This window comes from Alexandromys fortis, unplaced genomic scaffold, assembly GCF_014885135.2.
Source record: "Alexandromys fortis isolate MF-2015 unplaced genomic scaffold, M_Fortis_MF-2015_v1.1 scaffold_73, whole genome shotgun sequence".
In the NCBI taxonomy this organism is placed as follows: Eukaryota; Metazoa; Chordata; class Mammalia; order Rodentia; family Cricetidae; genus Alexandromys; species Alexandromys fortis.
In genome coordinates, this window is record NW_026067959.1 from 2,899,998 (window position 1) to 2,925,453 (window position 25,456).

General features: G+C 44.6%; 1 protein-coding gene and 1 long non-coding RNA gene across 3 annotated transcripts in view; one reads left to right on the forward strand and one right to left on the reverse strand.

Annotated features, from left to right (window-relative positions):
- Nucleotides 1-14,030, forward strand: part of Il6st (interleukin 6 cytokine family signal transducer) — a 34,731-nt gene extending 20,701 nt beyond the window's left edge. The window contains exons 9-17 of one of the 2 annotated variants that reach the window (XM_050152777.1): nucleotides 890-972; nucleotides 1,861-2,071; nucleotides 2,484-2,666; nucleotides 4,275-4,376; nucleotides 4,545-4,691; nucleotides 5,403-5,543; nucleotides 8,314-8,410; nucleotides 10,190-10,271; nucleotides 10,966-14,030. In XM_050152777.1, the coding sequence (XP_050008734.1) occupies nucleotides 890-972; nucleotides 1,861-2,071; nucleotides 2,484-2,666; nucleotides 4,275-4,376; nucleotides 4,545-4,691; nucleotides 5,403-5,543; nucleotides 8,314-8,410; nucleotides 10,190-10,271; nucleotides 10,966-11,703 (1,784 nt within the window). In that variant the 3' untranslated portion in view covers nucleotides 11,704-14,030. The remainder of the gene's footprint in view (nucleotides 1-889; nucleotides 973-1,860; nucleotides 2,072-2,483; nucleotides 2,667-4,274; nucleotides 4,377-4,544; nucleotides 4,692-5,402; nucleotides 5,544-8,313; nucleotides 8,411-10,189; nucleotides 10,272-10,965) is intronic. The other variant, XM_050152778.1, reaches the window with a different exon arrangement.
- LOC126507926 (uncharacterized) lies at nucleotides 13,640-18,752 on the reverse strand. Its single transcript, XR_007593663.1, has 2 exons — nucleotides 18,333-18,752; nucleotides 13,640-18,279 (listed from the first exon to the last, which is right to left on the reverse strand). It is a non-coding gene; the product is annotated as an uncharacterized lncRNA (long non-coding RNA).
- Between the last annotated feature and the right edge of the window lie 6,704 nt (nucleotides 18,753-25,456).

Sequence of the window (25,456 nt, forward strand, 5' to 3'; positions counted from 1 at the left end):
AAAATAAAACACTGTCAAAAATATGTGTGACACATTTTTATTTTCCCTACCAGCATTTGATAAGCCTTTGGAAAAGGAATGATTTTGGCTTTGGGTTGGTTTGCTTTAATTTTCCTTTTTTCATCATTGATTAAATTATAATTACAAGTACTGTAGAGAATATAAAAGCACAAAAAGGTCTAGGGTCTAAAAATGGTCTTCTTGGGTCTAGTGAGGTGGCTTAGTGAGTACAAGCACTTGTTCTTTTAGAGGCCCGGAGTTCAGTTTCTAACATCCCCATGGCAGCTCATAGTCTGTAACTTCAGTTCAGAGGATCCCACTCTCTCTGTCCTCCACGGGCACTGCATGCTATGCTATAGTGCATAGATATACATGCAGGTGAAACACTCAAAGTCTAAACAAATACACCTGAAGAAATGAGACTCTTTACAGAGCAGCCTGTAAATACAGTGAGGCTCCATGCAGGAGGAAGCATTGCAACACAAGAAACAAATAGTGATGCCTCTTTGTCTGTTTGTTAGAATATACTTAACATTAAGATTAGAAAAGCTTTCCATTGTAATCCACAGCCAGGCACCATGGCACAGCTGTTCAGGAGGCCGAAGCAGGAGAATCATTTGAGTCTAGAAGTTCTGACCAGCCCTAGCTAACAAGGCAAAACCCCATCTCAAAAAAAGAAATTGAAAGATGGTGGTGTTCTAAATGATCAGCTGTTGCCTGGCTAGTAAAAGACCCAGTACACTGTACTGCAGTGGGCCTGCTGCTGGAAAGAGAAACACTGTGTGATTGAAGGGCAAGACCATCAAGAACAAAAAGAATCACTTCAGAATTTTACTGTATCGTTAAGATAAAAAACATTTTATTTTATGAAGTTTGTGTTTTCTTTTAGGACCATCCAAACCACCAAGTTTCTGGTATAAGATAAATTCATCGCATACCCAGGAACCTAGATCTGCACGGCTCATATGGAAGGTAAAAAAAAAAAACTACAAAAAGATTTATACTCATCCCACATAAATGCATGTAAATGTTATTTTAAGTTTTTTAATACATAGATTTTTATTCTATGCATCTTAATTTTCTTCAGGCATTTTGTAATGTTAATGTAAAGAACCACAAAGCCTTATACAGCTAATGAAGAAGCCAACCAAATTTCTGAACTTAGCTGATCCCTCATTTGGGAGTTCCGCACAGTTCATAAAAGGGTAACTTCTGTGAGAACAAGACCGGTGTTATGAACTTCCCTGGACTCACTAGGGGAGCCTCCTAGAGAGAAACTGAGAAAGGCTTAGAGACAGCAGAATGTGGGCTGATGAGGCCACACATGTGCTGATTCAACCCATCATACTTTAAAAGGTAGAGAGAAAAATCCCGAAGGGTAAATAATGTAGACCAGCATCAGCTGCACACAACCGTGCAGAACCAGGAGCTAGACCATGCTACAGCCCTGCTTCAGTTTAAGGGCTTTTTTCCTGATTTTGTTTATATTCTTTCTTGTAGTACTAAATTCAACATGAGCTCAGACTGAAGAGACAGCTCAGTAGTTATGAGCACTGGTTGCTCTTCTAAAGGATCCAGGTTTGGTTCCTGTACCCATATGGTAGCTTACAACTACCTGCGCCCCTGTCAGGGAATCTAGACTCTGTCTTCTGGCCTCCATGGGTGCAGTCATGAACACAGTATCCATACAGACATGCAGGCAAAACACTAATATACATAAACATAAATAAATCTTTTTTTAAAATGAGTTTGTCTTTTCCTTCCAATTAAATATTTATAGGTTTGACATACAGAATTTGTGAATGTGAAAAATGATTATTCAAGACTCATAAAATAATTTTTGGTAAAATTTTATTATAGGAATTACCTCTTTCAGAAGCCAATGGAAAAATCTTGGATTATGAAGTGATTCTTACACAGTGGAAATCATTTTCACAGAATTACACAGTTAATGGTACAGAATTGATAGTAAATCTCACAAATAATCGCTATATAGCATCTCTAACAGCGAGAAATATGGTTGGCAAATCAAGTGCAGCTGTCCTCACCATCCCCAGCTCCCACTTCAAAGGTGCGTATAAGGCAAAGCCTCACTTGCGGGTGTCGGGGTTAAATGTGGACAGGGTCCCAAAAAGCACGGCACAGCAGCTGCTCTTTGTGCTCGGCAGCAGTGGCCACAGACTGAAATCAGGAGGCTCTGCCATCAGGGCTTAGGAAGTACCTCCAGCCCTGTGTGGCTCACTTAAACTTTACGGCTAGCTTATTAAAAGGACAGAGACACAGTAATAACTTAAATACATAAAAACCTCTGGGGATTTTAAGAAAGAGAGAATTTGAGTTTAAAAAATAAATTGACTACCTGTGTAAGTGTATTTTATTTTGGAGCTTTATGAGCCACATGGTTTGGATATGATGATAAAATATTGAAATATCAGATCTATGAGTGTTAACTGATTCTATCTTCATTAAACTTTGTTTTAAAGCATCTCACCCTGTAGTGGATCTTAAAGCATTCCCCAAAGATAGTAATCTCTGGGTAGAATGGACTCCTCCACCTAAACTTGTGAAGAAATACATAATCGAGTGGTGTGTGTTGTCAGAAAACTCACCCTGTGTCCCAGATTGGCAGCAAGAACTTGGCAACGTGACGCAAACCTACCTAAGAGGTATACCTCCCCAACCACTTAAGTAGATTCACTTGTCTGACTCCTTGAGACAGTTTCCTTTGTATGCTTTTCTTGTTTCCTGTTTACTTGGTGTTGTGAGCCACTGAAAAGACATATAGCCTCACTACGGACTAAATAATGTGCTCTTGGAGAATTACACTTAACACCTAGCCTCTGAACCGTAGGGTCTCTCTGGAGAGAAGGCCCAATGCTTTTCTAGACACTCACAAAACTAATAGAGAATCAAGTACAGCCTTTACTGCCTGTTGGTTGTTATGTGCTCAACTCAGCTAACTCCCTATGATGTAGTACTCCCTCCAGATGTAGAACAGTTCCCTAGTTGAACTTTGAGGGCCCTTGAGTACAGGGAGCCAAACAGGGGCTTCCATATGCATTCAAGTTCTATCATAGAGCGGTAATGATATTACAGGGTTCAAACAGCACTCTTCTGTATGATTGTAGCTGCTACCCACTACCACATGACTGAAATCATATAACAGCTTTAAAAGGAAAAGACAGCGCTCTCCGTGTATGCCCTTTACTAATACAGAAGGGCAGTCCCCAGAGTCGGTGCTCCAGAGGGCGCTCTAAGCAGGGGTGGCTGCTGCAAACCACTTGTGCTTTACTGTAAAGTGCCCTGTTTGGCTCTGACCAACCTGCTGGCCAGTGTTAATAAGCTTGGGTGTCCCCTTTGTCAGCTTACCCTATAAAAACCGTGGAGCTTAAAGAGCTCATCTAGAGAGAAGGATTCAAGGCCCACTACCCTGGAAGCAGCATTGTTAGAGCAATCTTTAGAAATGGCTAACTTTTTGGTAATAGGTGTCAAGAAAAGGTAAAATTTCTCTTTTAGGAAGATGAAAGGCTTGTATAATTTTATGGATGTTAGTGAGGGAAATATAATTCATGTTAAAGGTATAACTGTAATAACCACCTTACTTTTCAGGTATGATTGAAACATATTTTATAAAAGACCATTTTAACTGTTGCCTGCTAAACCATACCTTAGTTGCCTGCTACAACTACTTTGACCATTTGAAAGGACTAGAAATAAACAAAGTACTATATTCAAGTTTTTTCTTTTAAAATTGAGGGAAGCAGCCTTAGCTGTCATTCTCCCAGCACCTGGCCAACCGCAGCTATGCTTGTGTTCATCTCACGATTTTGCTGCTGGCAATTGACAGGTCTCAAAATTAGCCAAAACACTAAACCGTCGCATAATAATTTGAAGTGTTTTACTTAATCGTCCTAAACATAAAGGCAGTCTACTTCTGTTAACAATATTAATACTTTTTATATTTCTTGGTTCATTCTCTTGTCAATAAAAGTGGCCTTTTGGTTTTTGTGTTTGTCAGCTAGGTAGCTCTCATAGCCCTGAACTCAGAGTGTAGCCCAGGGTCGCTTCCTCCCACTTCAGCCATCCGCATGCCAGAATCACACAGCTAGCGTCTTACTATATTAAGTTTGCATTTGGTGTACGAAGGGCAACTTTATATATAAAACTGCAGTTTCTAGAAGATAGGAAAATTAAGTAGTCATGAAATGATAAGGTAAACATGGAATTTAAATTAAATTTCTCATTTGGGGGGAAATTACTTTCTGTTCCTGTAGGAAGCCTTCTGGAGAGCAAATGCTATCTCATCACCGTGACTCCGGTGTTTTCCAGTGGCCCTGGAAGCGCCGAGTCAGTAAAGGCCTACCTCAAACAAGCTGGTGAGTGCACCCCTCCTCGCTTGCTTTGAGAAATGCCTTTAACATTCCCTAAAACCTTCAATCACTTTTAAGTAAGAATCCTTATTATGTTCGAATAACTTTATTACATGACTCTTTACTGGCGTGTGTTACTTCCTAAACTTACCAGATGCATTTACTGTCTTCTAGCGCCTGCTAGAGGGCCTATTGTCCGGACGAAGAAAGTGGGGAAAAATGAAGCTGTCTTAGAATGGGACCAGCTTCCTGTTGATGACCAGAATGGATTTATTAGAAACTACTCGATATCTTACAGAACCATTGTTGGAAATGAAATTGGTAATAAGATTGTGGCAATTACTAAGGATTTGTTACTAGAACTTTTTCTTCAGCTCTTAAATACTGGTTTCTCACATAATGTGTCTTACAGTATATAGCATCCTTAGCAGACTCCTGCAGATGTCTCTACAGTTGTGTTTATGAATCTGTTTTCTAAAACACTCTATTGTAAGCTGGTAGTGTGTCTCAGCAGGCCCGGGCATTGCCCATCGAGACTAATGCCCGCAGCTCAACATGGTGGAGCTTGAGGGGAGCGAATTGAGAACTGATTCTCAAAAGTGATCCTCTGACCCTCACACACACAGTCTCTCTCTCACACACATGCACAGAGTAGTAAGTAAATGTGATTTTGTGATGATTTCAAACTTTAAATATTTTTTTTGTCCTTAAAGAATTTTTAGTTTGGCTGAAGAGATGGCTCAGGGGTTAAGAGCACTGCTTACTCTTCCAAAGGTTCAGAGTTCAATTCCCAACAACCACATGGTGGCTCACAACCATCTGTCATGAGATCTGGTGCCCTCTTCTGGCCTGCAGGCATACACACAGACTACTGTATACATAATAAATAAATAAATCTTTTTTTTTTTTTAAAGTTAGTTGTAAAAGTTTGCTGGAAAAGTATTTTTATTCCTTTTTAATACTTTACAAAGCCAAATATATGACAGATATATCAAATACACTGGATAAAAGAAACATAATTTTTCCTTGCAGTTGTGAATGTGGATTCTTCCCACACGGAATATACACTGTCCTCTTTGAGTAGTGATACATTGTACATGGTACGAATGGCAGCGTACACAGATGAAGGCGGGAAAGACGGTCCAGAATTCACTTTTACAACACCAAAGTTTGGTAAGAAGTCCTGAAGTTTATCTATTTGAAGTTTGACTAGAAACGGATTTACTCTGCTGAAACGTTGTTTAAAAGTACACTGTTGGCGAATGAAGATGCAGCGTAGTGGTTAAGTGCTTAACAGCATCAGAGCCCTGGCTGTGCGTGTGTGGGGATGGGAGTGGGTAAGAGTCAGAGAATGGTGTGTGTACATTAGGACGCTTATGTTGTTCATTTGGTTTAGGTTGTTGTTTTATAGGAATTCCTCCCCCTTTGGAACCTGCTTAACTGGTGGCAGAGCCTACCTGTACTGAAATCCCAAGGGCTTACTGACCATTCTTTGTAGGTTCTTCTATTCAGAGGGTGGTTTGTGTCGAGTCTGCATCTTTCCTACATTTGGTCCCTCTGCTTGAGACAGATTGCTTGAGAACCTAGTCTGGCTCCTTCGCTGCCCTACTGAAGTCAGTTTCCAGCCCTGCCACTCCTGGGGAGAGGCTACCTGACGGCACTGCACTTTTCCAGGTTCTGTATTCTGCAGCGCTCTGTCACTGGTCCAGTTTCCTCATATGCCCATATAGACTCCACACACAGCTGCAGCTACCTTCTCCTCCCTGCCACGGCCATCCAGCTGTTTGCAAAACCCACAGATTTCGTAGTAATTGTAATAGATCTCTTTGTATTTGTCCCTCACATAATGGAAGGAAGCTGGGTGGCTTGTGCTCCATTCCCTGTTGGAATCAGCTGCCCCTGTGACCAGAGGTCCATTACTTTACCTCATCTTGTCTTTGCAAGTGAACGCTCCTTCCTTGTTTACATCCTTACCCTCTGGTGTGGCTGCTCTGTTGTTTTCCTGAAGACTTACAACACATTCTTTTTTGAATCATTGTAGACTTTCTCTTATTTTATTGAAACTGTTTGTAATTTCCCAAATGCTGCTAGGGGAGTGGTCTATAGTAATGTCCATGTTCATTGTGGGTTGAATGTAAAAATAATATATGAGTATGATTACATAAAATCCTGGTCTTTTCTACAAGGGAAAATTAATGTAGTTTCTGGAATGAGATCCCATGTGATGACATGTTCGTAGATCCATACCAGCTAATACTTGAAACATATAGTAAACTTTAAAAGTATTTCCCTAGTTGCAAAAGCCATAGTCACTATAGGAAATTTTTGCAATACATTGTAAAAGAGGATTATGAATTCTCTTTACTTTAGAGGAGTCTCTAAAGTAATCTATCAATGCCTCTTCTCTATTTACATTTTTTAAAAATGGGTCAGTAATACTAAAACTACTTTATAATTCGATTTTGTTGTGGTGGTAGTTACCTGTCTGCAGCATCCATTACAATGTCCTCAAATGGCATGGGAGTCTTGCCCCAAAAGAGAGATACTGCCAAAAGTAATTAAAACAGATAGTTGGGAAATTTAATCCACAAACAATGCAAGTCTAAAGCCATCAGCAGGGGGTGTTTCACCTTTCAAGAAGGTTCTTGGAGGAGGCAAAGCTGCAGATATGATGTGGAAAATAGGACAAAGAAGCATCTTGAGGACAGCAGGCACAGGGCCCAGGACAGGCACAAGAAACGCAGAGCTTGGCTTAGCAGCAGTTATGAGAGCAGCTGCCCCTAAGTTAGGTAGTCGGTCTGTGCACGGGATCCTAGCACTCAGGATTCACATCTGAGTGAGAATCGTGGTGTATGCCCACCAGTTCTGGGGAAGGGGTGGAGACAGGAGGGTCCCAAGTTAAGTCTGCCTCAAAAGCAAAAACAAAAGCCAACTACTAGTTTATTCCTAGCATTCATCTGATTTTTTTTTTTAATTTCTGTTGGTTCTCATGGAATGTAGGTTACTTACAAGGGAATATATGTAATAGGAAACTAAAAATAAGTAAGCTGTATTTCTGAAGGGTTACGCTCCTGTTTTCTTCCTATAAAGAGTAAGGAAAAGGCATTAGCTCCGTGATGACAGAGCGCAAGCTTAGCATGTGGCAGGCCGACTTGAGGCCTCAGCACCAGGGGGAAGGCAGGCGGAGAGAGCTGGAGGAGGTAACCAGGTGCTGCCACAAGGGAGATCGGTTAAGATGTCTCCAGCATCTCTCCCTCATGAGTCCTTTGTTAAGTCCTCTTTTAAAAGCATATAGACTATATGATTGGTGTGGCATTTAAGAATTTCAGATTTATTTGCATCTTTAAATATTTTATTTGTTTTTGAGACAGTATTTCTAGTGATATAGCCCAGGCTCAAGTCTGGCCTCCAATTCCCAGTCCTCCCCCGCCCTCCACCTTCTGCATACTTGAGACTATAGGCAAGCACCAGTGTACCGGGCCCGCTTTGCTGCTCTTGAATGAGTTGTCTACTTGTCCACCCTCATGCCTCGTGAGCATCCCTCCTTAAATTCTTGGTCTTAGAGCAGATATATTATCATTCTGATGATCATGACCCAGTGAGCTAAACTCATTTTATCCTCCCAGCCAATGTGTGTTTTATGCTTACTACATAGCCAGGTTTGTAAGTAAGGACAGAGAGAAGAAAGACTACCTCAAAACTGAAAACCAGCAGGGCGGGCAAAAGGAATGTATACTTGGTTGATAATCTGCAGTGCAGGTACTTGGAAGACAGACAAGACAGCCTGGGTGGGCTCCTTAGTGAGGCCAGGTCAGCCTGGGTATGTTGTGAGACACTGTCTGCATAAACAGATTGTCAGGCAGTGTGCAGTGAGGACCTTATGCTTTTTTTCCTCTTTTTGTATGTGCTAACTGTTACTTCTCATTTACTTTTTGTCTTTTAGCTCAAGGAGAAATAGAAGCCATAGTGGTGCCTGTGTGCTTAGCGTTCCTCTTGACAACTCTTCTGGGAGTCCTGTTCTGCTTTAATAAACGAGACCTGTAAGTGCCAGTTCTCACATTGGAGCTGCAGTTTGTTATGTAATAGTATTTAACTGTTTGAAGTTTACCGTTGAACTGACTGTGTACAGATGCATCACCGCCATGTGTCCCCACTTCTCAAAGCCTCCTCGCTCACTCCTAGCCTGCTCTCTCAGCCCCTGCCCCACACGGACTAGCCCGTTTCCCTTGTAGCTTTGTCTTAGCTGGAATTTGCTGTGCTTGCAGTCTCTGTGAGTCTCACTCTTAGCTGCTTGTGAGCTCATTCATGCTATTGTATTGCTCAGGTGAGGTTTTTTCTTTTATGCTGCTGCAATACGGTCTGTAGTGTATATAAGGGAGTTTAGAGGTTGCTAATTCTTGCCTATTGTTTATAATACTCTATGAATATTCACATTCCAAACTGCATGGGTGCATGTTTTCATGGGCCTCAGATAATCACTTTATGAGAGGCCGCTGGAGCCAGGCATGCACCTCCATGGCAGAGCGTTCATATCACACGTGTGAGCCTCTAGGTCCAGCTCCAGCACAACGAAAGAGTAAAGAAACAGCCCCAAGTTTTCCCAGTGCTGCCATCTTGCAGGCATCCCACTGTTACTGGCACCTGGTACCAGGTGTTCCTGAAAGTGGGTGTGGCCAAGCACTCCTGTGTCTCATGCCCACCTTCCTGACCCCGGGGGCTCTTCTCATGCATCGCCTCGCTGTTAATGCTGTAGCTGGTGCAGTCTTTGTCCACTTTTAAATTGGGTTGTTTTGCAAATATTGAGTTGTAAATGTTCTTTTTGCTTGAGAACGAAAAATGTTTTCAAATGTTTTGCAAATTTTGTTTCAGTTTGTGTGTTTTGTTTTTTCGGGGTTTTTTTTTGTTTTCTTTGTTTTTTGTTTTGTTTTGCTTTTTAAACTATGACTTTGGGAAAGCAGAAGTTTTTAATTTTGAACTGTCCTTTCCCAGGCTTTTCCCTCTGGTTCTTGCATTTTGTAACCTTTTTAAGAAATATGTCTACCCCGGGGTCATCTGTTTTCTTCTAGAAGTTCACTGGTTTTAGCTCTATCATCTGTAATCCACTCTGAATTAATTTGGGGCATGGTTTGGGTCAGGGTCAGGTTTCTCCCTCCCTATCTAGTTGTATGAATTTTGAAACAGATCTTTTCAAGTAAATGTATTTGTTCCTGTGCCAAAAATCAGTTGTTTCTGTAAGTCCATATATACTTATAGACTCTCATTTCTGTTCCCCCAAACTATGTTTATTCTTTTTAATTTTTATGTTTTGAGATTGGTTTTATATAACCCAGACCAGTCTTGAACTCCTGTCTGTGCTGTTTCTGCCTTCTGAGTGTTGGGTTTATAACTTGAGTGTGCCACCACTGCTACCTTGTCTTTCTGCTCCATAATGTCTTATCTTTTTTGGGAAAAAAACAAGTTTATCATATTTTACTTGATATTAGTAAGCCATTTTTATTTAATTCTCTGACTGAATACTTTTAATTGAAAGTTAAATGTCTTTGCATTTGTTTCTGATCACAACCTGTTATGATCTAAAGTTCTTAATTGATTTTATTAATGGAATTGAATACTGATAATTAGCATTAGTATTGTTAACCATTTTCCATTAGGAATACAGTCTATGTGTTTTTACTAATATCTTTTTCTTGGTAGCAAGTAATAATTTGTTTGACTTTAGGATAACAGATTATTTTTGTTGGTTTGGTACTTAAGATGCTTGGATGACAAAGGCTTCTCATTGTTTTATGGTTCTACAAATGCCCTTCTTTTCTCTTCAGAATTAAAAAACATATCTGGCCAAATGTTCCAGATCCTTCAAAGAGTCATATTGCTCAGTGGTCACCTCACACACCTCCAAGGGTAAGATAATATCTTCTTATTGTTTATAGTATACAGGCGTATTTATTAGTGTATGTTTATAGAGTTTAACCAAAAGATATTCAGACCTGGTAAAAATAGATCAGTTCTTAAATAGCAGTTGTCACACCGTAAGTAATCTCGATCCATTCTAGCACATCGTTTGTCATGGGTCGTTTGTGCATTCCTCATGCCGTTCAGTATACACAACAAAGACTTTGTTGAACATGGAAACTAAGAGCCTGTTACAGGGATCTGGGCTGGGTGTTAAGTGCTGGTGGCATCCTGCTGTCTTCACCCTGAGCAGATGAGTCCTGGGAACTGCACTAGACTCGTCACACACACCACCCCCTAGAGGGGCAGCCCTTCCTAGCCCTAGAAATCCTAAAACTTAATAAATCATACCTGTAAAATTTTATAGTTTACAAAATCTCACTTATTCAAGTTTGCACTTTTAATGTTTCCAAGGCATTTCTTTTGTCTATTTAATTCTAGGCCTACTGTAAGTATGAAATATTCAATACTATTTAGAGCCTGTTTATAGCTTATAACAATGTTAATTTGGAAACTGGAAATTGCACTGATTCAAACTTCTTTATTTCATTTATCTGCACTGCAGCTGGTTATAGAACTTGCTTAGATGGCTAAAACAGTTGGAATATGCCCAGAGTAATTGTTCATTTTTCTTTCTTTCCAGCACAATTTTAGCTCCAAAGATCATATGTATTCAGATGGCAATTTCACTGATGTGAGCGTTGTGGAAATAGAAGCAAACAATAAAAAGCCTTGTCCAGATGATCTGAAGTCATTGGACCTATTCAAGAAGGAAAAAATAAGTACAGAAGGTCACAGCAGTGGCATTGGGGGGTCTTCATGCATGTCGTCTTCCAGGCCCAGCATCTCTAGCAGTGAGGAAAATGAGTCTTCTCAGAACACCGCGAGCACTGTCCAGTACTCCACTGTGGTGCACAGTGGCTACAGGCACCAGGTTCCCTCAGTGCAGGTCTTCTCCAGGTCCGAGTCCACCCAGCCCCTGTTAGACTCCGAGGAGCGGCCAGAGGACCTGCAGTTGGCAGATAATGTCGACAGCAGTGATGAGATTTTGCCCAGACAACAGTATTTCAAACAGAACTGCGGTCAGCCTGAGGCCAGTCCAGATATTTCACATTTTGAAAGGTCAAACCAAGCCTCGTCGGGCAGTGAGGAGGATTTTCTCAGACTGAAACAGCAGCGGGTTTCAGAGCACATCTCACAGCCCTGTGGGTCTGTGCAGCGGGGGCTGTTTCAGGAAGGCCCTGCAGATGTTCTTGGCGCAGGGACTGGGGGGCAGGTAGAGGGATTTGAATCAGCTGGAATGGAGACAGCAGTGGATGATGAGATCCCTAAAAGCTACTTGCCACAGACTGTGAGACAAGGTGGTTACATGCCGCAGTGAAAGACTGGCTCCTGCCCAGCTTCAGTGGACCTGTAAGGGAAAGCTAGAACACTGGCCGTGACTTCAGATGACATAATCATCGCCCTCAAGGACAGAGTCACAACTGGGCCGTCTCTATTCCAGGTTATCTGGGATCCTCCTTCAAGCACTACATGAACTGACTTAATCCTCTGAATAGCTGAAGGACTCTGTGCTGTTTCAGGACGTTTGCACTGAGATTTGTAAAGCTCTTTGTTTAGCTGCATAGAGAGTGGGGAATTCAAATGAGCCACGGTGCCGTGCGGCTGAGCTGCTCTAATGAGACTAACCGTCCAAACCCAAACCGCAGGAGCAAGGGTCTAGACCCTCCTCAGCCAGCAGTGCCATAGGGCCTCCTGTCCAGATTTTGTCATCTGGCCAAAGAGATGGTTAGGGCAGATTCATTTCTGTTTCTACCAATTAGAAAATACTGGCTTGCGCCCTGCTGTTTTTACCAATGTTACCAGTTGTTACTGAGGAAAAGAATGAACTTTTAAAATGAACTATGTAAAAGTACCCATTTTCTTAATATCACCCAAAACCTCACAAAAATCTGCTTATTGATAACTTCTTTCCAAGCCAGTTTCAGCAGCCCTGCAGACGGCACCCATAGGGCTGGTAACTTCTTTCCAAGCCAGTTTCAGCAGCCCTGTAGAAGGCACCGATCGGGCTGGCAATGAACACCATAAACTCTCTCAAGCATTTAAATATCACTGTTTAAGTTAGGGACACTTTTCTGGACACAGACAAACACCAGGACAGAAGGCTCCAACGTTTGCTTGAGGAGACACTTTATACACTGTTTGTTCAGCATAAAATTATTCCAGTTGACTCCACCTTGCTTTGTTTTCAAGGCCAGCAAGGAGGCGTTCACTGAAAGGCTGCCTTCACCATGGCCACAGGCAGAATCCCAGAACACCCACTGATTTCAGTGTCAGCCACAGCGGTAGAGGGTCTTGTATGGAGCTGAAGGAGCCGCAGGGTCTTGTAAAGTTTACTGGGTGGGGATTGAACCCATGGCCTTGTACTTGCTGGATACTCACTCTGCCACTGAGCTACCCATCCACACATCTCATTATGTTGTTTAGGCTCAAGTGATCCTCCTGTCCCAGCGGCCTGACTGTCTGGGACTTTGGGTGTGTGCAGGCACACCCAACAGAAGATGGTGTTGTTCATATCTGCCATTTCTGAGGTAGAGTTTTACATGCAGCTTGGGAGTATCTTAAACTTGGTCCTCCTGGTTGCTTTGTTATTGAACAATCCAGGTATCCAGGGCTTAGCACTAAAGCCATTAATGTGTTTGTGCCTAACTTTCCAGTGTGACATGGAGGCAGGGGCTTCTCCATTAGTGACTGATTACCACCAGGTGTGCTCACGGGAAAGTTTTAGAGTTTGAGAGCATGGCACATTTTAATAGTTCATGGAGGTTGCCAAACAAAAGGCTATGAAGAGTGAACTCATTAGGTTGGATGCAGATTTACTTTTTACTCTCAGAATGTTGTTTATATTAGACTTGCTGATATATATTACCATCTATATTTTTATAATAGCTGATACTTTTCTGATTTTCTTCACATGTATAACCATCGTGAGACAGTAGACACTTCTCTTCTCATAATATTCAGTTGCCCACTTGGCAAAACCAACCTGATACTGGGAAAATGGCAGAACTGAAGGTAGATAATCAGAGTCAGGCTCAGAGAGGTCAGGTGGGGTCCAAGACCAGAATTCACACTACAGGGCAGTGGCATCATCACCATTCAAGCTGGACATCAATGTCTGGTCTGGGGCAGGACTGAACTTTCTATGTGTATATGCCAAGAAATGAACACTTGCTGTGTTTTCCATTTTCTCACCGAAGGTAGCCTAGTCATATTGCTGTATTCGTGTTTCGCTGCAGCCTTCCTCCTGTCTAGTAGTGGTGCTATGAACATTGGAGCTTGAAGTCTACACGGGAGTTGGGGGTGATTATCCAACGTAAGTTCATGAGTGAGCATGAGAGATCATTGAAGGACGAGCCTCAATAAAGCAAGTTTGCATGTTGACTCCCAACCAGGAAATGTCCCAGTGAGCCAGTGCCCTCACCAACAGAGACGGTTGTGTGGCTACTGCATGAGAACTCATTCGGGAAATGTCTAATGGATCAGCTTTGCCCCGAGAGAGAACCAGTCATAAAACTCGATTTAAATGGAGACTTCGCTACAGCATGTTTTAGAATAATCTGAGTGCATGTACCTTGTACTTTAGATAGGCAAACTAATCTGGCTTCTTTATGTAAAACCAGTCTAATAAAGCTAGTTGTGTAGTTACTGCTTGACTCTTTCATGTGTAGAAGCGTAGTTGAAAATAAGGCACATTGGAAAACAGCCTCTCATTTGGCCTCAGCTAGTTCTTTGCTTCTAATGCAGTTACCTCAGAGAAGAAGCAGTCAACACAGGTTACACATCCTGCCATGGTCTCGTGCAGGTTTAATGCTAAATCACTATTACGAAACTGTAGAATTTTTGTACTCAAGCAAAAAAGTTAATCCTCTTCAAACCCCCAGTCGGTATTCGGGGACACAAGGGAGCAGAAGCAGGGAGGGAGAAAAGCTCACACCCCACCTGGTTCTCGCTTATTCAGTCTGCAGAATTCCGGGGTACACGCTTGTCAGCTCATCTGGGGACCGTAGTTCTGTAGTGACGCTAAAGGTTAATGAAGTAGAAGTGTTTATTAAAGCTCAGGCTTAAAGCAGGACAGCCCGAGGACCTTCGGACATTAAATACCATTTTTAAAGCTCTTTTTTCTACCCACATAATTAGTAAAACTGTGACATAAATCTAGACCTAATAATAACAGGAGTTTGCTAGAAGTTCACTCTTCTTTTTCATGTTACTGAGTTTGCTTTAAAAAGTTCTTTTTTTTTTAATTTACTTAACTTTATTTCATGTACATTGATATAACGATGTCAGATTCTCTGGAACAGGGGTTACAGACAGCTGCAAGTTGCCACGTGGGTGCTGGGAATTGAACCCAGGTCCTCTGGACGAGCAATCAGTGCTCTTAACCACTGAGCCATCTCACCAGCCCCTAAAAATAAGTTCTTAACCCATCTCCATTGTAAGGATTTTAGGGAGAAGTGTGAAATCCATAAGCTGCAGAAACTGTAAAGGTCAGCTATTAACAATAACCCCTTAGGCTCACTCTACTGCAGGTGTTAGGATTATTTGACCTGGATAAGATTACTTTTAAAATGTGCCGTCCTATAAATTGGAAAACACACAGCCATCAAATGACAAACTGTTTAGGGCTAGCGTAAAATGGGGCACTGCAGACTTCAAAGGTGTAAAACAGCAGACCAATCTGGCTAATCTGGGGCTGGGCACCATTTTCAAGTTATTCATAATCAGTTCATATGTCAAGACAGAATTTTATCCAGCTAGATGTGCAATCTCTTGGCTTCGTGGTTTGTTTTTTCTGTCACATGTAGATGGGCGTTTGCTCACTGCGTCCAAGATACAAAGACAGCTCCAGGTGAACCGCGTTACTCATTTATCTTACACTTTTACAGGGCTTCTTGCCCCCCCCCCCCATAAGCCCCAAGCACTGGTTAGGTTTTTAATTAACCAGTTGTCAGTACTGTTAATGGGTTGGGATGAGAATGCACTAGGCTTGGTTCCGTAGAGGATTTAGCCCTGTTACCACCAGCGTGGTCGGGTAATGACAGATACAAATGCTGTTCATGAATAGTGTCAGAAACAGGGATGCTACGGAGGTGAGGATTTGAAGACCGTAGCCGAGTTGGAATATACTTGGCCCGCCCAGTGCGGCCATAGGCCTGAGGTATGGCTCCTTTTCATGGCTTTGCTCTTAGCTGTGCTTCATTTGAGCACAGGTTTGCCTACCGTTTAGCACCTGCCGTCACCCATGTAGCTTCTTTTGGAAAGCTCTAGTGAGTTGCAGGTGCTGAGCGTAGCCAAGGCTGCCAGTTTTATGTTGACTTTACCATCAGTGTTTCGCTACATCAGCTCTTATCCTGTAAGTTTAAGACAGAAATTGTTGGGTTTTCTGTGCATGGTCATCACTCTCTGTCGTGCATATAATGTTTTGGTATTCGTTAATTTGGTGTTCGTTAATGTGGGTCTTAGTATAGATGATGTTTTATGAGGGTTCTGTGGCTTTTTAATGCTATTTTGGCATAATGGAATAGGAGTTAGAATAAGCTGATACACCGTGTTGGCCTCAAGAACAGAAGACATGACAGTTACAGTTTTCAGATTTTCTCCACAAATTCTGGAATTCCAACATCTTCCCTCCCAATGCATGGTCCCCTAATGCATTTATTTGCTCAGGAACCAAATATAGGAGTGCTGCGCCACCTTGTGGCTGGTTCATGATGCTGCAATCTCCACTTTTGCCTCTACAAGAAGCTAAACCAGCAAGGATAAAGGTCCCAACTACTTAGGTTTCATCTAGAAACACAGTGGATCAAATCCTACAAACTAGCCAAGGAGTAGACTTCCCTCCTAATCTATATTGAAATTTATACAAAAACCTTCACTTTGGAGTATTTGTTTAAATCCCATATCCACTACAGTTCCTAGAGACACAGCCTGCCTTCTAATGTGCTATCTGTGGGTAGAAGTCCTTCCTGCTTTCCGAAGAGTCATTGTTTTCCTAAAGGAAAATGCTTGTCTTACCTGTCTATTGGTTTGATTTTTCTTAGAGGAATATATACAAATCCTTCCACCAACTACATGTGTGCTGTTCCACGCAGAGGGCTCGGGATGGGTGTAAGCATTTAGGCTGGGCTTCCTGTCTCCGCAGGAGAGTGGGAGATCTTCTAGTTCTCCAAGTGATTGACTCTGAGGAGGGCACCCAGCATTTGAGGGATAAATAGACCAAAGGGGATAAAGCCGGAGATTGGGAACCATTGGGTGAAGTCTGAAGTGGGCCGAGAGCAACAGGAAAGGGGACAGCAAAGACAAGAGGCAGCGTAACTGACAGACCAAGGGTCCTGGGAAAAAGGAAAGGCAGCCACTGGGCAAATAAGATGCACCCCATTTCTGAAGCTCTGAACACATCTAAACAGCTCTCTCATGGCTGGTAAGGAGGCCCCAGGCTCTGGGTCCAGGAAATCCAGCCTCCTCCCCAGGGCAGCACCCAGGGAGATCTTGGTGTCAGGGACCCATGCCAGGCCCAACAAGGCTGTCTATAAGAGCTCAAGAGAAGAGCCGACAGCGAAGACCACAATATGCAGCCTGGGCAGGGTGTCTTCACTCAACTACACTGGAAAACAGGAGCTGGGAAACAGTCTGCATCCTTTCAGGGAAATTACAATTACACACCCAAGAGGGGACAAGAACATGTATTCCTAGTAACAACTGGTCCACACCCTCCTGAGTTCAACCCTTTCTAGTCAGAGACCCATCCTGAAGTGAAAGAAAGAAGAAAGAAAAGAAAGAAAGAAAGAAAGAAAGAAAGAAAGAAAGAAAGAAGAGAGAGAGAGAGAAAGAAAGAAAGAGAAAAAGAAAAAAGGTGCAAAGCCATACTTAGGAAAAGTTGGGGCTTTGGAGGACTTGGTGCAGCCTCTTAGACACTCTTCCTTGGGGTGACAACAAGAACCACCACCGTTGTTCACAGAACACCCGGTGCATGCCAGACCCCACACAGTCCTGTGAGCACTGGATTAAATCTCCCAGACACGAGGGTGATGCCCTTTCCCCCCTCTACAGGTTACAAAAAACGGGGCTTGGGAAGTCATGAAGCCATGGGTGAGGAGGCAGCAACTTTGAGACTCAAAAATGGCCGAAATCACAACCCTCTTGCTCTAAATAACTGTGTTCTGCCTTAAACACTGGGGAGCACCCGTCCAGAACCGGGGCCAGGACTGGTAAAATAACCTCCGAGAAGGCACTGTGTGGTGCGCTCAGCTGAGTCTGGCAGGCCTGCCCAGCGCTCTTGCTCAGCTTCTCTAGAGCGGGGTTGCCATGCTGACTGGCGCTGACCGTCCCATGGGGGTGGTCTCAGCAGTGGCTGAACAATTGGCAGTGTGAACATCCATCCCATCGCCTAGGTGGACGTGCTCAGAGGAGCATCGCTTACCCTCAGGGTCTTCCGTGGATAGGGCAGGAGCTTCCCCTGTTCAGGGGTCTCCCCATCCTATCGGGTTTCTCTTGCTTCCTTACCATTTCCACCTGGGAGTGGGTCCTTAAGTCACCGCACCTGGATGTGTCTCTTTTATGTCTGGGGAACTTTGATACCTCCCGTCTCTGTCCTCACTTCTGTACAAAAGTAACATTCTCATTTGTGACAGTCCTCTGAGGGGTGACAGTGGCCAGGTGAGCAGGGGGGGGGGGAGATGGTTAGTTGTGGAATTGTCCAAAGTGACAGACTCCTTGAACCCCAGTTCACCAGACTTCCTGGGCTCGCGCGAGTGCCTGCTTTCATGTCACTTTTAACACCTAGCGGGCCACTGGCTCCATTTGGAAAACTGGCCAGATCCTGTCAGCCTAGACGCTCCCTTCCTGCTTCTACACCTGATGCAGCTTTAGCTGACCCATGCCTTCCGCCTGGAAACTACCTGCCTTCAAGGGAAGAGCAATCTCACCTTTGTGTCATGGGCTGGAAACTACCTGCCTTCAAGGGAAGAGCAATCTCACCTTTGTGTCATGGGCCATGTCTAAGTGACGGTGGTCCCCAAAGGGATTCCTGGGTAAACGTTAGTTGGGTGTGTCCATTTTAACACACAGCATCCATCTGTACATCTGGCATGAGGGAGAGCTAAGGCTGCTGAGTTCTTCAGGAACCTACAAAGCAATACACTTAACCTAAATAAAGAGCTATTGCCAGCAAGCCAAGAAAAAAAATTGTGAAATTGAAATAAAAGAATGTCTCATTAAATGTGTAATAAAACATGTCAGCATCATTCTCTTGGAATTTATAAAACTGTTATTCATTTGTAGAACACTTACAAGTGTGGCTAGAATTGATGCCTATTTTAATTGGCCACTTTGGTGGTGTAATATATGTATATATAATCACAGGATGTGGGACACAAACATCAGAGGATAGCAAGAACTCACCATGGCGAGTTCAGCAGCATATTATCTCCAAAAAAAAAAATGTTAAAGTGATTCCTAAGAAGTCATAAATACTTCCAACCCTTCCTAGTTAGAGACCCACCCAATACTTTCAAAAGAAATGACACATTAGAACCTTTAACAAGTGTTATCTGTCTTTCTTGGTTAGAACTTGGATGGTCCTTGCTATGATATTAGAAGATGTAATACACTTTTTAATATACTAAAGTTCTTCTGAGAATATTGCAAGTAGGAACAATTTCTTACAAATAGTTTAAGTGGTAGGATCATCACTATCACTTCAGATGAATTTTATTTACATTGAAAAACAGCTCATAAAAAATCAAAGGTAAAATGGAAAATTGATCTCAGTAATTTTATGAGAAGATCCATGTTTTAAAACATAACATATACTTACTCTTTTTATTAATACATGTTGTTCATTGACTTTTTTTTAAAAAAAAAGTTATAGCTGAAAGATACATAGTTAACATGAAGTGAGTTAAGTGTTTCATTTTTTTTTGAGACAGGGTCTATCTTCAAAGCCCTGGCTGTCCTGGAACTCACTATGCAGACCAGGCTGACCTCAAACTCACAGAGACCTCCCTGCCTCTGCCTCCTAAGTGCTGGGATTAAAGGCGTGCCTCACCAAGCCCAATGAACTCAGAATTTTGGTAGTATGTGGACCCCTGGGGTGCAGGACAGCTCTCCCACCTTTAAAACATGCTAAGCCAGATTCACCCACTTTCACTAATCAGCAGGCTATAACTCAATCACTCAAAACCCTGGTGGACAGGCCAGCAGGCAATCAGAATTTACTGCATTCTCCAGTGGGTTATAGAAGGGTCGTTCATGGGACCTCTGAGAAGACGGTTGCGCTCTCAAAAGAGGACAACGATAGATGCTGCCGGCGCACCGATGACTTGTCCTGTTGTCATCCATCGAGGGTGGCTTCCTTGTGCTACTGTGCCTATCATCTTAGGGGACGAGACAAGGCAAACCTTCAACTCGGGCCCCAAGTTCACTGTCTCGCTGGTGAGAACAAGTTAAAATGGGTGTCGGTCCCACAGTGAAGCAATCTTCCCGCTGTGAGGAAGGCACGCCGTGTCTCTGAGACTGACTCTCTATGACGTGACTACATGTTTTATGAACTTTCCTAGGGAGTCTATTTATAGTCACCCCAAAGAGAGAGGGCAATGAGAGATCAAAGGGACGACCCCACCCCAGTCCAGTGTGAAGAAGTGATGGGTTTGTGACTCACAGCAGCATGGGGAGGAGTTCCTTACAGAAGCACAGGCAGCTTTCGTACAGGCAGCAGCAATACCGCCAGTTCCCTCCCTTCTCAGCAGTTGTGCGGGTCACGTGTGGGTAACCCCAGCGCTCTGATTGCAAGAGCGCCACAGCCCCCACAGAGCTTCACCTTCCTTGCCCCATGGGGCCTACCATTTCCCCAGCCAAGGGTTTTGCCTGGGCTGACAGTACCAAACGTGGTACCTCTTGAGGGTGGGTTTCAATTTAATCTGAAAGTGGCTGGTTGCACCCATGCTAGTCACGCCGTGATTATAGCCATGGGCACATTTTGCCTGGCATGCTGACAGAGTACCATGCTTTGCCTCAGCCAGGTAGGACCATCTGCAGCCATTGCTCTCCAGAAGCCTGCAGCTCATCTTCCCTCACTGCTAATGGCAGCCAGGGTGTGTGTGGTGGTGGGGGGTGTGGCTCGAAAGGTTCGGGGCTGATGCCACAGGCCTGTCTCTCCATTGGTTACACCTAGCTGAAACAAGGACCCTAAGTAGAAGGAACAATCTCTGCCTCAAAACGCTTCTCTTCAGTGAGAAATGAACACACTTGCCCACCCCTGAGTCACGCTTCGTCCCTTAAACCGCTCTATCTCTGCATCTGTCCAGCGCCCACTGTTCTTGATGCTCCAGAAGCCAAGGCATACTTGGCCCCGGATCCACCCAAGTCCAAATATTCTGTACCTCATAAGAGACCAACAGGTCCGCAATGCAGTATGAGGTGGTCACCAGTCACCCTGCCTGGTCTTCACCTGTAAGCAGCCTTGGCCATCCTCTAGAGAAGCTACTAGAACCATTCCAAGCCCATGAGGTCTCCCTTCCTCCAAAACAATGGAACCTCTCCCACCCTTCGATGGCCTGTGTAGCTGTAGCTGTCAATCCTGCAGGAACACAGAATCACTTTTGTGACTTTTGCCCTGGGGACTCCAGCTAGACACAAATCTTGCCACGTGTGCCTCCGGGTGACCCTGACAGGCTCCCGTATTACCGTTTCTCATTCCCCATTGTTTGTTCTAGTACAGTGCTTCTCAACCTTCCTAATGCTGCGACCCTTTAAGACAGTTCCTCATGCTGCGGTGCCCTCTGACCATAAAATGATTTTCATCATGATTCCATAACTGTAGTTTTGCTACTGGTATGAATCATGATGTAAATAAATATCAGATACACGGGATAGCTGCTGTGTGACTGACTCCTGTGATAGGGTCGTGACCTTGTGACCCACAGGTTGAGAACTGTTGCAAGTCCCTTCTAAGCTTGCTGTTTGCCTGCTAGTCTAAGCCACTCTGGACCCTCCAACACTTGTAAAACTCACAAACCGCCATGGGGCTAAGCCAAACTACAAAACACCACACCATTTCTGAGATCAGCTATGAACTTGGCTACGGGTGTAGCCACTGGTTGTGTGCATCCGAGGGTTCATCAGGGTGTGGGACTTCAGTGCCCAAACACCAGTGTCCTAGGCATAGGAGAAGGTGTGAGTTTACCTATCAATTCGGTTCCCTCTGATCCTGACTCCTCCCAGTTCCACAGAGGCACAGACTTCGACCTACAAAAGCTGGGTGTGAGTAGCCAGAGCTCCCAGCCTTTGGCTGGCTTGTGGCTGATGACTGCCCTCAGGAGATGCAGCGCCCCCACAGAAAGAGGAAAGAAAAGAAGTTGGCCAGGGGAGTAGAAGCCGGGGCTACCCAGGAAGGCTTTGTGACTTGCGTTATAAAGAGTGTTACCAGCAGAGACTGAGTCAGATAATTCTGTGTCATTGAGCCCATAATTAAACGGTAGCATGGCCTGGGATTATAATGACCAAAGAGTAAATGTCCCCAGGGCTCTCCCAACTCTCACTCCCTTCCCTCTGTCCCTTTCTGAGGTCTGGTCCCAAACTTAGGTACTGCACTCTGAATTAAACATGCACCAGCTGCTAGGCCCACAAGTCTGCCTTTCTTCCCACACACCAAGTTAGCCACGTCTTGCCTGATCTTAAGCATCCATAGTGCTATGTGGCAACGGGCCTCATACCATAGACCTTGCTCAAGGGACTGTCCTGGGCTCATCCCCTCAGTTTTCCCAGCCAGGACCTTCAGGGGGTTCCAGAAAACACTCGTGAGGCATGCATTCCTGTCTTCTAGTTCGTGTAGAAGTTTTTTGTATTGGGTTTTGTTGTCGTTGCTGTTTCTGGTTTTAATTTGGATTGGGGAGGATGCTGAGGCTCTCCATTCTAGAAAAGGGGAGGGAAATATCGTAGGCCTGAGAGCAATTGCCTTTGGGCGGAGCCTGCCGCCTGATGATAAAAGGATGTTCCCTGGAGCTAACCCATAAGATGCCCTGACTCCATCAACTAGGAGGCTGTTGCCAGGCTTGTGCAGAAACCAACAGCCAGCAAGTTGTCCTTTTTCCTGGAACTCCTATTGATTTCCTGGAGGGCAGCACAGCCGGGTAGATAAACATATCTGGGGAGGGGGGAGGGGCTGGGCAGACCCCTTAGTGCATATCGATAACGCACTAAAAATGGACAGCCTAGTGTCTAAGTAAACTCTTGGTTGTGGAAAGGCTAGCTACACTACTCTGGGTGCGCTCCAGCCTCACTGCTGCAGGTGTGCTTTTTAGAGCTGCTGTGAGGCACAGAGACCAGGGATGTCCCCATGTCTAGCTGTGGTTGTTGGGTTGGCTGGTTGGATAGCTACATGGATGGATGAATGGACAGACAGACGTACAGACGGATGGATCGATGGACGGATGGATCATCGGTTGGTTTTTGTTGTTTTGAGACAGGGTCCACGACATACTCTAGGGTGACTTCCAATGCTCCTTCCCTACCTGTCTCCCGTGTACTATGCTGGGATTACTGGTGTACATGGCCACACCCGACCCACTTCTGGTCTCAGCCCTCCTAGGGCTCTGAACATTTCGTTAGTTGCTGTGCACCTGTGCGTCCCGTGGGCCACCTGGGATTCTGAACTGAGACGGAAGTGCTTAACCCCGCCCTTCCTGTGCCCCTCCCAGACTCCTCTATTTCTCGGAGCCTGCCTGCAGATGGTGTTGCGCACGTGTTTGCTCTGTGCCCCGCCCCCCCCCCCCAAGAAAGACTTGCTATCTCTGCAAAGCCGAAGGGCAGAAGTGCAGCTGGGCCCGTGGCCTGATGGGAGCTAGGGAGTGTCAGAGGCCCAGTTCTAGGTGTAGGGTTTCTAGGCAGGGTGTCGACAATAAGATGAAGTCCAAGCCTCAAACTGCCTGCCGCCCCACCAGGTGGAGAGAGGCATGACTGCGGGAAAGCAGAGGAATACAGCCCTGATGACTTAGTAGAGGGAGGGAGAGGCCACAGCCACAGGAGGAGTGTCAAGGACCAGCCTCAACTGGATTCACAAGTTCCAATGTAGCAGAATGAAGATTAGAATTATTAAAAGTGAACAGAGATAAGAGAAAAATAAGAGACAGAACACAGAACAGCATCGGGAGGGAAATTCAGTGAACACTGAGCCGCCCCTTTATTTTCCACGTCTTTTCATACCCCACTCCAAAATGGGAGGGGGAGCAACAGACTTCATTCAAGAGCATCTCTGGCCTTTGGTCAAGCTGGAGCTCATACACCTCTGCACTCAAAATACTACTTAGCCACTCGAGGTCAGGACCTCCTGTTTTGTAGCCACTTGTCAACAACTTTGAAAGAGCAAAACAAGCTCGCACTCTCTGACCTCTGGTAAAGGTGGAACAGACTCACATCTGTGGGCCCTGGCAGAGGAGGGCACATTCTAGAAGCTAGGAAGGGTCAACATGCTTCTCCAGAACGTGGCGCAGCTGTGACTAGGGCCCAGAGAGACCCGATTGGACTTCCAACCGATACGACTCTAAAATAATTATGTTTGCTTAATTAAATTGATGATGATGATGTGCAATAGTAATGAAGGGGCTCAGCTGACAGGAGACTTCGTGGAAGACGGGATTCCTGGGAGGAGGAACAGCGACGTGACGACCTGGGGAGTCCTGGTCACCTGGGGTTCATCCCTCCACCACCACACGCCCTGATCTCTGTTCACTGTGGGCTGCCCTTGCTCTCTGCAATCATGGCTGTCTTTCTGTGTAGACAAGACTGGCTTCAAACCTGCAGCAATCCTCCTGCCGCTGCCTCCCCCTCTGCACCATCACACCTGGCCAGGTTAACGGATGACAGAATGAAGGAGGTGAAACCTTAGACGTATAGAAAATTACAAAGGCGGTCTTATGTCTTTATTACACGGATGGTCAAATACAAACATGTTGACAATGAAGTACCTGGAATGTTCCCCCCTGTAGCAGTCCGCATGTCTTCCTCCCCACGCTGCACCACAGAGTCATACATTACCCAGACACATAATAAATCTGTGGAGAAGCAGACATGCCCAACCTCCAGGGATGCAGAATGATTTCTGCTGCAATCATCGGACTCTGTAATTTTTCTGGTTTGCGTATTTTTATTTTATTTTCATTTCAAGTCTAGGCCTCAAGACAGTTCTCTCCCATCTTGCCCCATTCATAATAGTTGAGAAGGATAAAAGACCCCATGTCTATGAGTGAAGTTGGCAATATATGTATCCCACCTTCTCTGAAGAGCTCTGGAAGCCCCTGCTGACTCAGCTTCCTCTAGATCCTTCGTGGCAGCTCAGGGCACGTCCCTTGCTCAGGACTCTGCACACAGAACTCAATACAGAGGGGCAGTTGTGACCTCTGGGCTCCTGCACCATGGGCTGGCGCTGTTTGTGCTTGTGTAAAAACTCTCCACTGACCCCAATGTGCAGAGGGAATGAGGACCTGTAGTGTCCTCTCTAGGCTCCATTCTCCCAGACCCCCATAATAAGAGGGCAAGACACCAACACCACATAACTGATTATAGATAGGACTTATTGTTATGGTTTAGATAAAACACTGCAGTTCCCCGAGGGATGCAGCAGCAGGCCACGAGGGCCAGCAGGTCCCAGGTAGGGAGCCACCTACGGGCGAGAGACAGAGATAGATGGGTACACCATGCAGAGGAAGTGGGTATTTATTTAGTGGGTTATGGAGGGGAAAGGGAAAAGGGGAAGGGGGAAGTCAAAGAGAGGCAGAGAAAGAAAGAGAAACAGGAGGGGGAGTGGAGGAGGAGAGGAGAGGAGAAGCTTCCTCTTTGGGAGAGAGATGGGAACAAAGAAACTCAAGCTGGATGGAGAGAAGATCCCCTTGCCTCGGAGGAGGGTGGGGGAGGGAATGGACGGGGCTTGTCTCTTAAAGGGACACTTATCATAGTTAACGTTCTCAAAAAACAATTAACAAAAGCAAAATCAAGCTCACAGCAGTGAAAGAGCAGGCTGTCAATGGAAAAGTACCAACTACCCCTCAGGCATCTCTGATAGCACCAAAAATCACTGT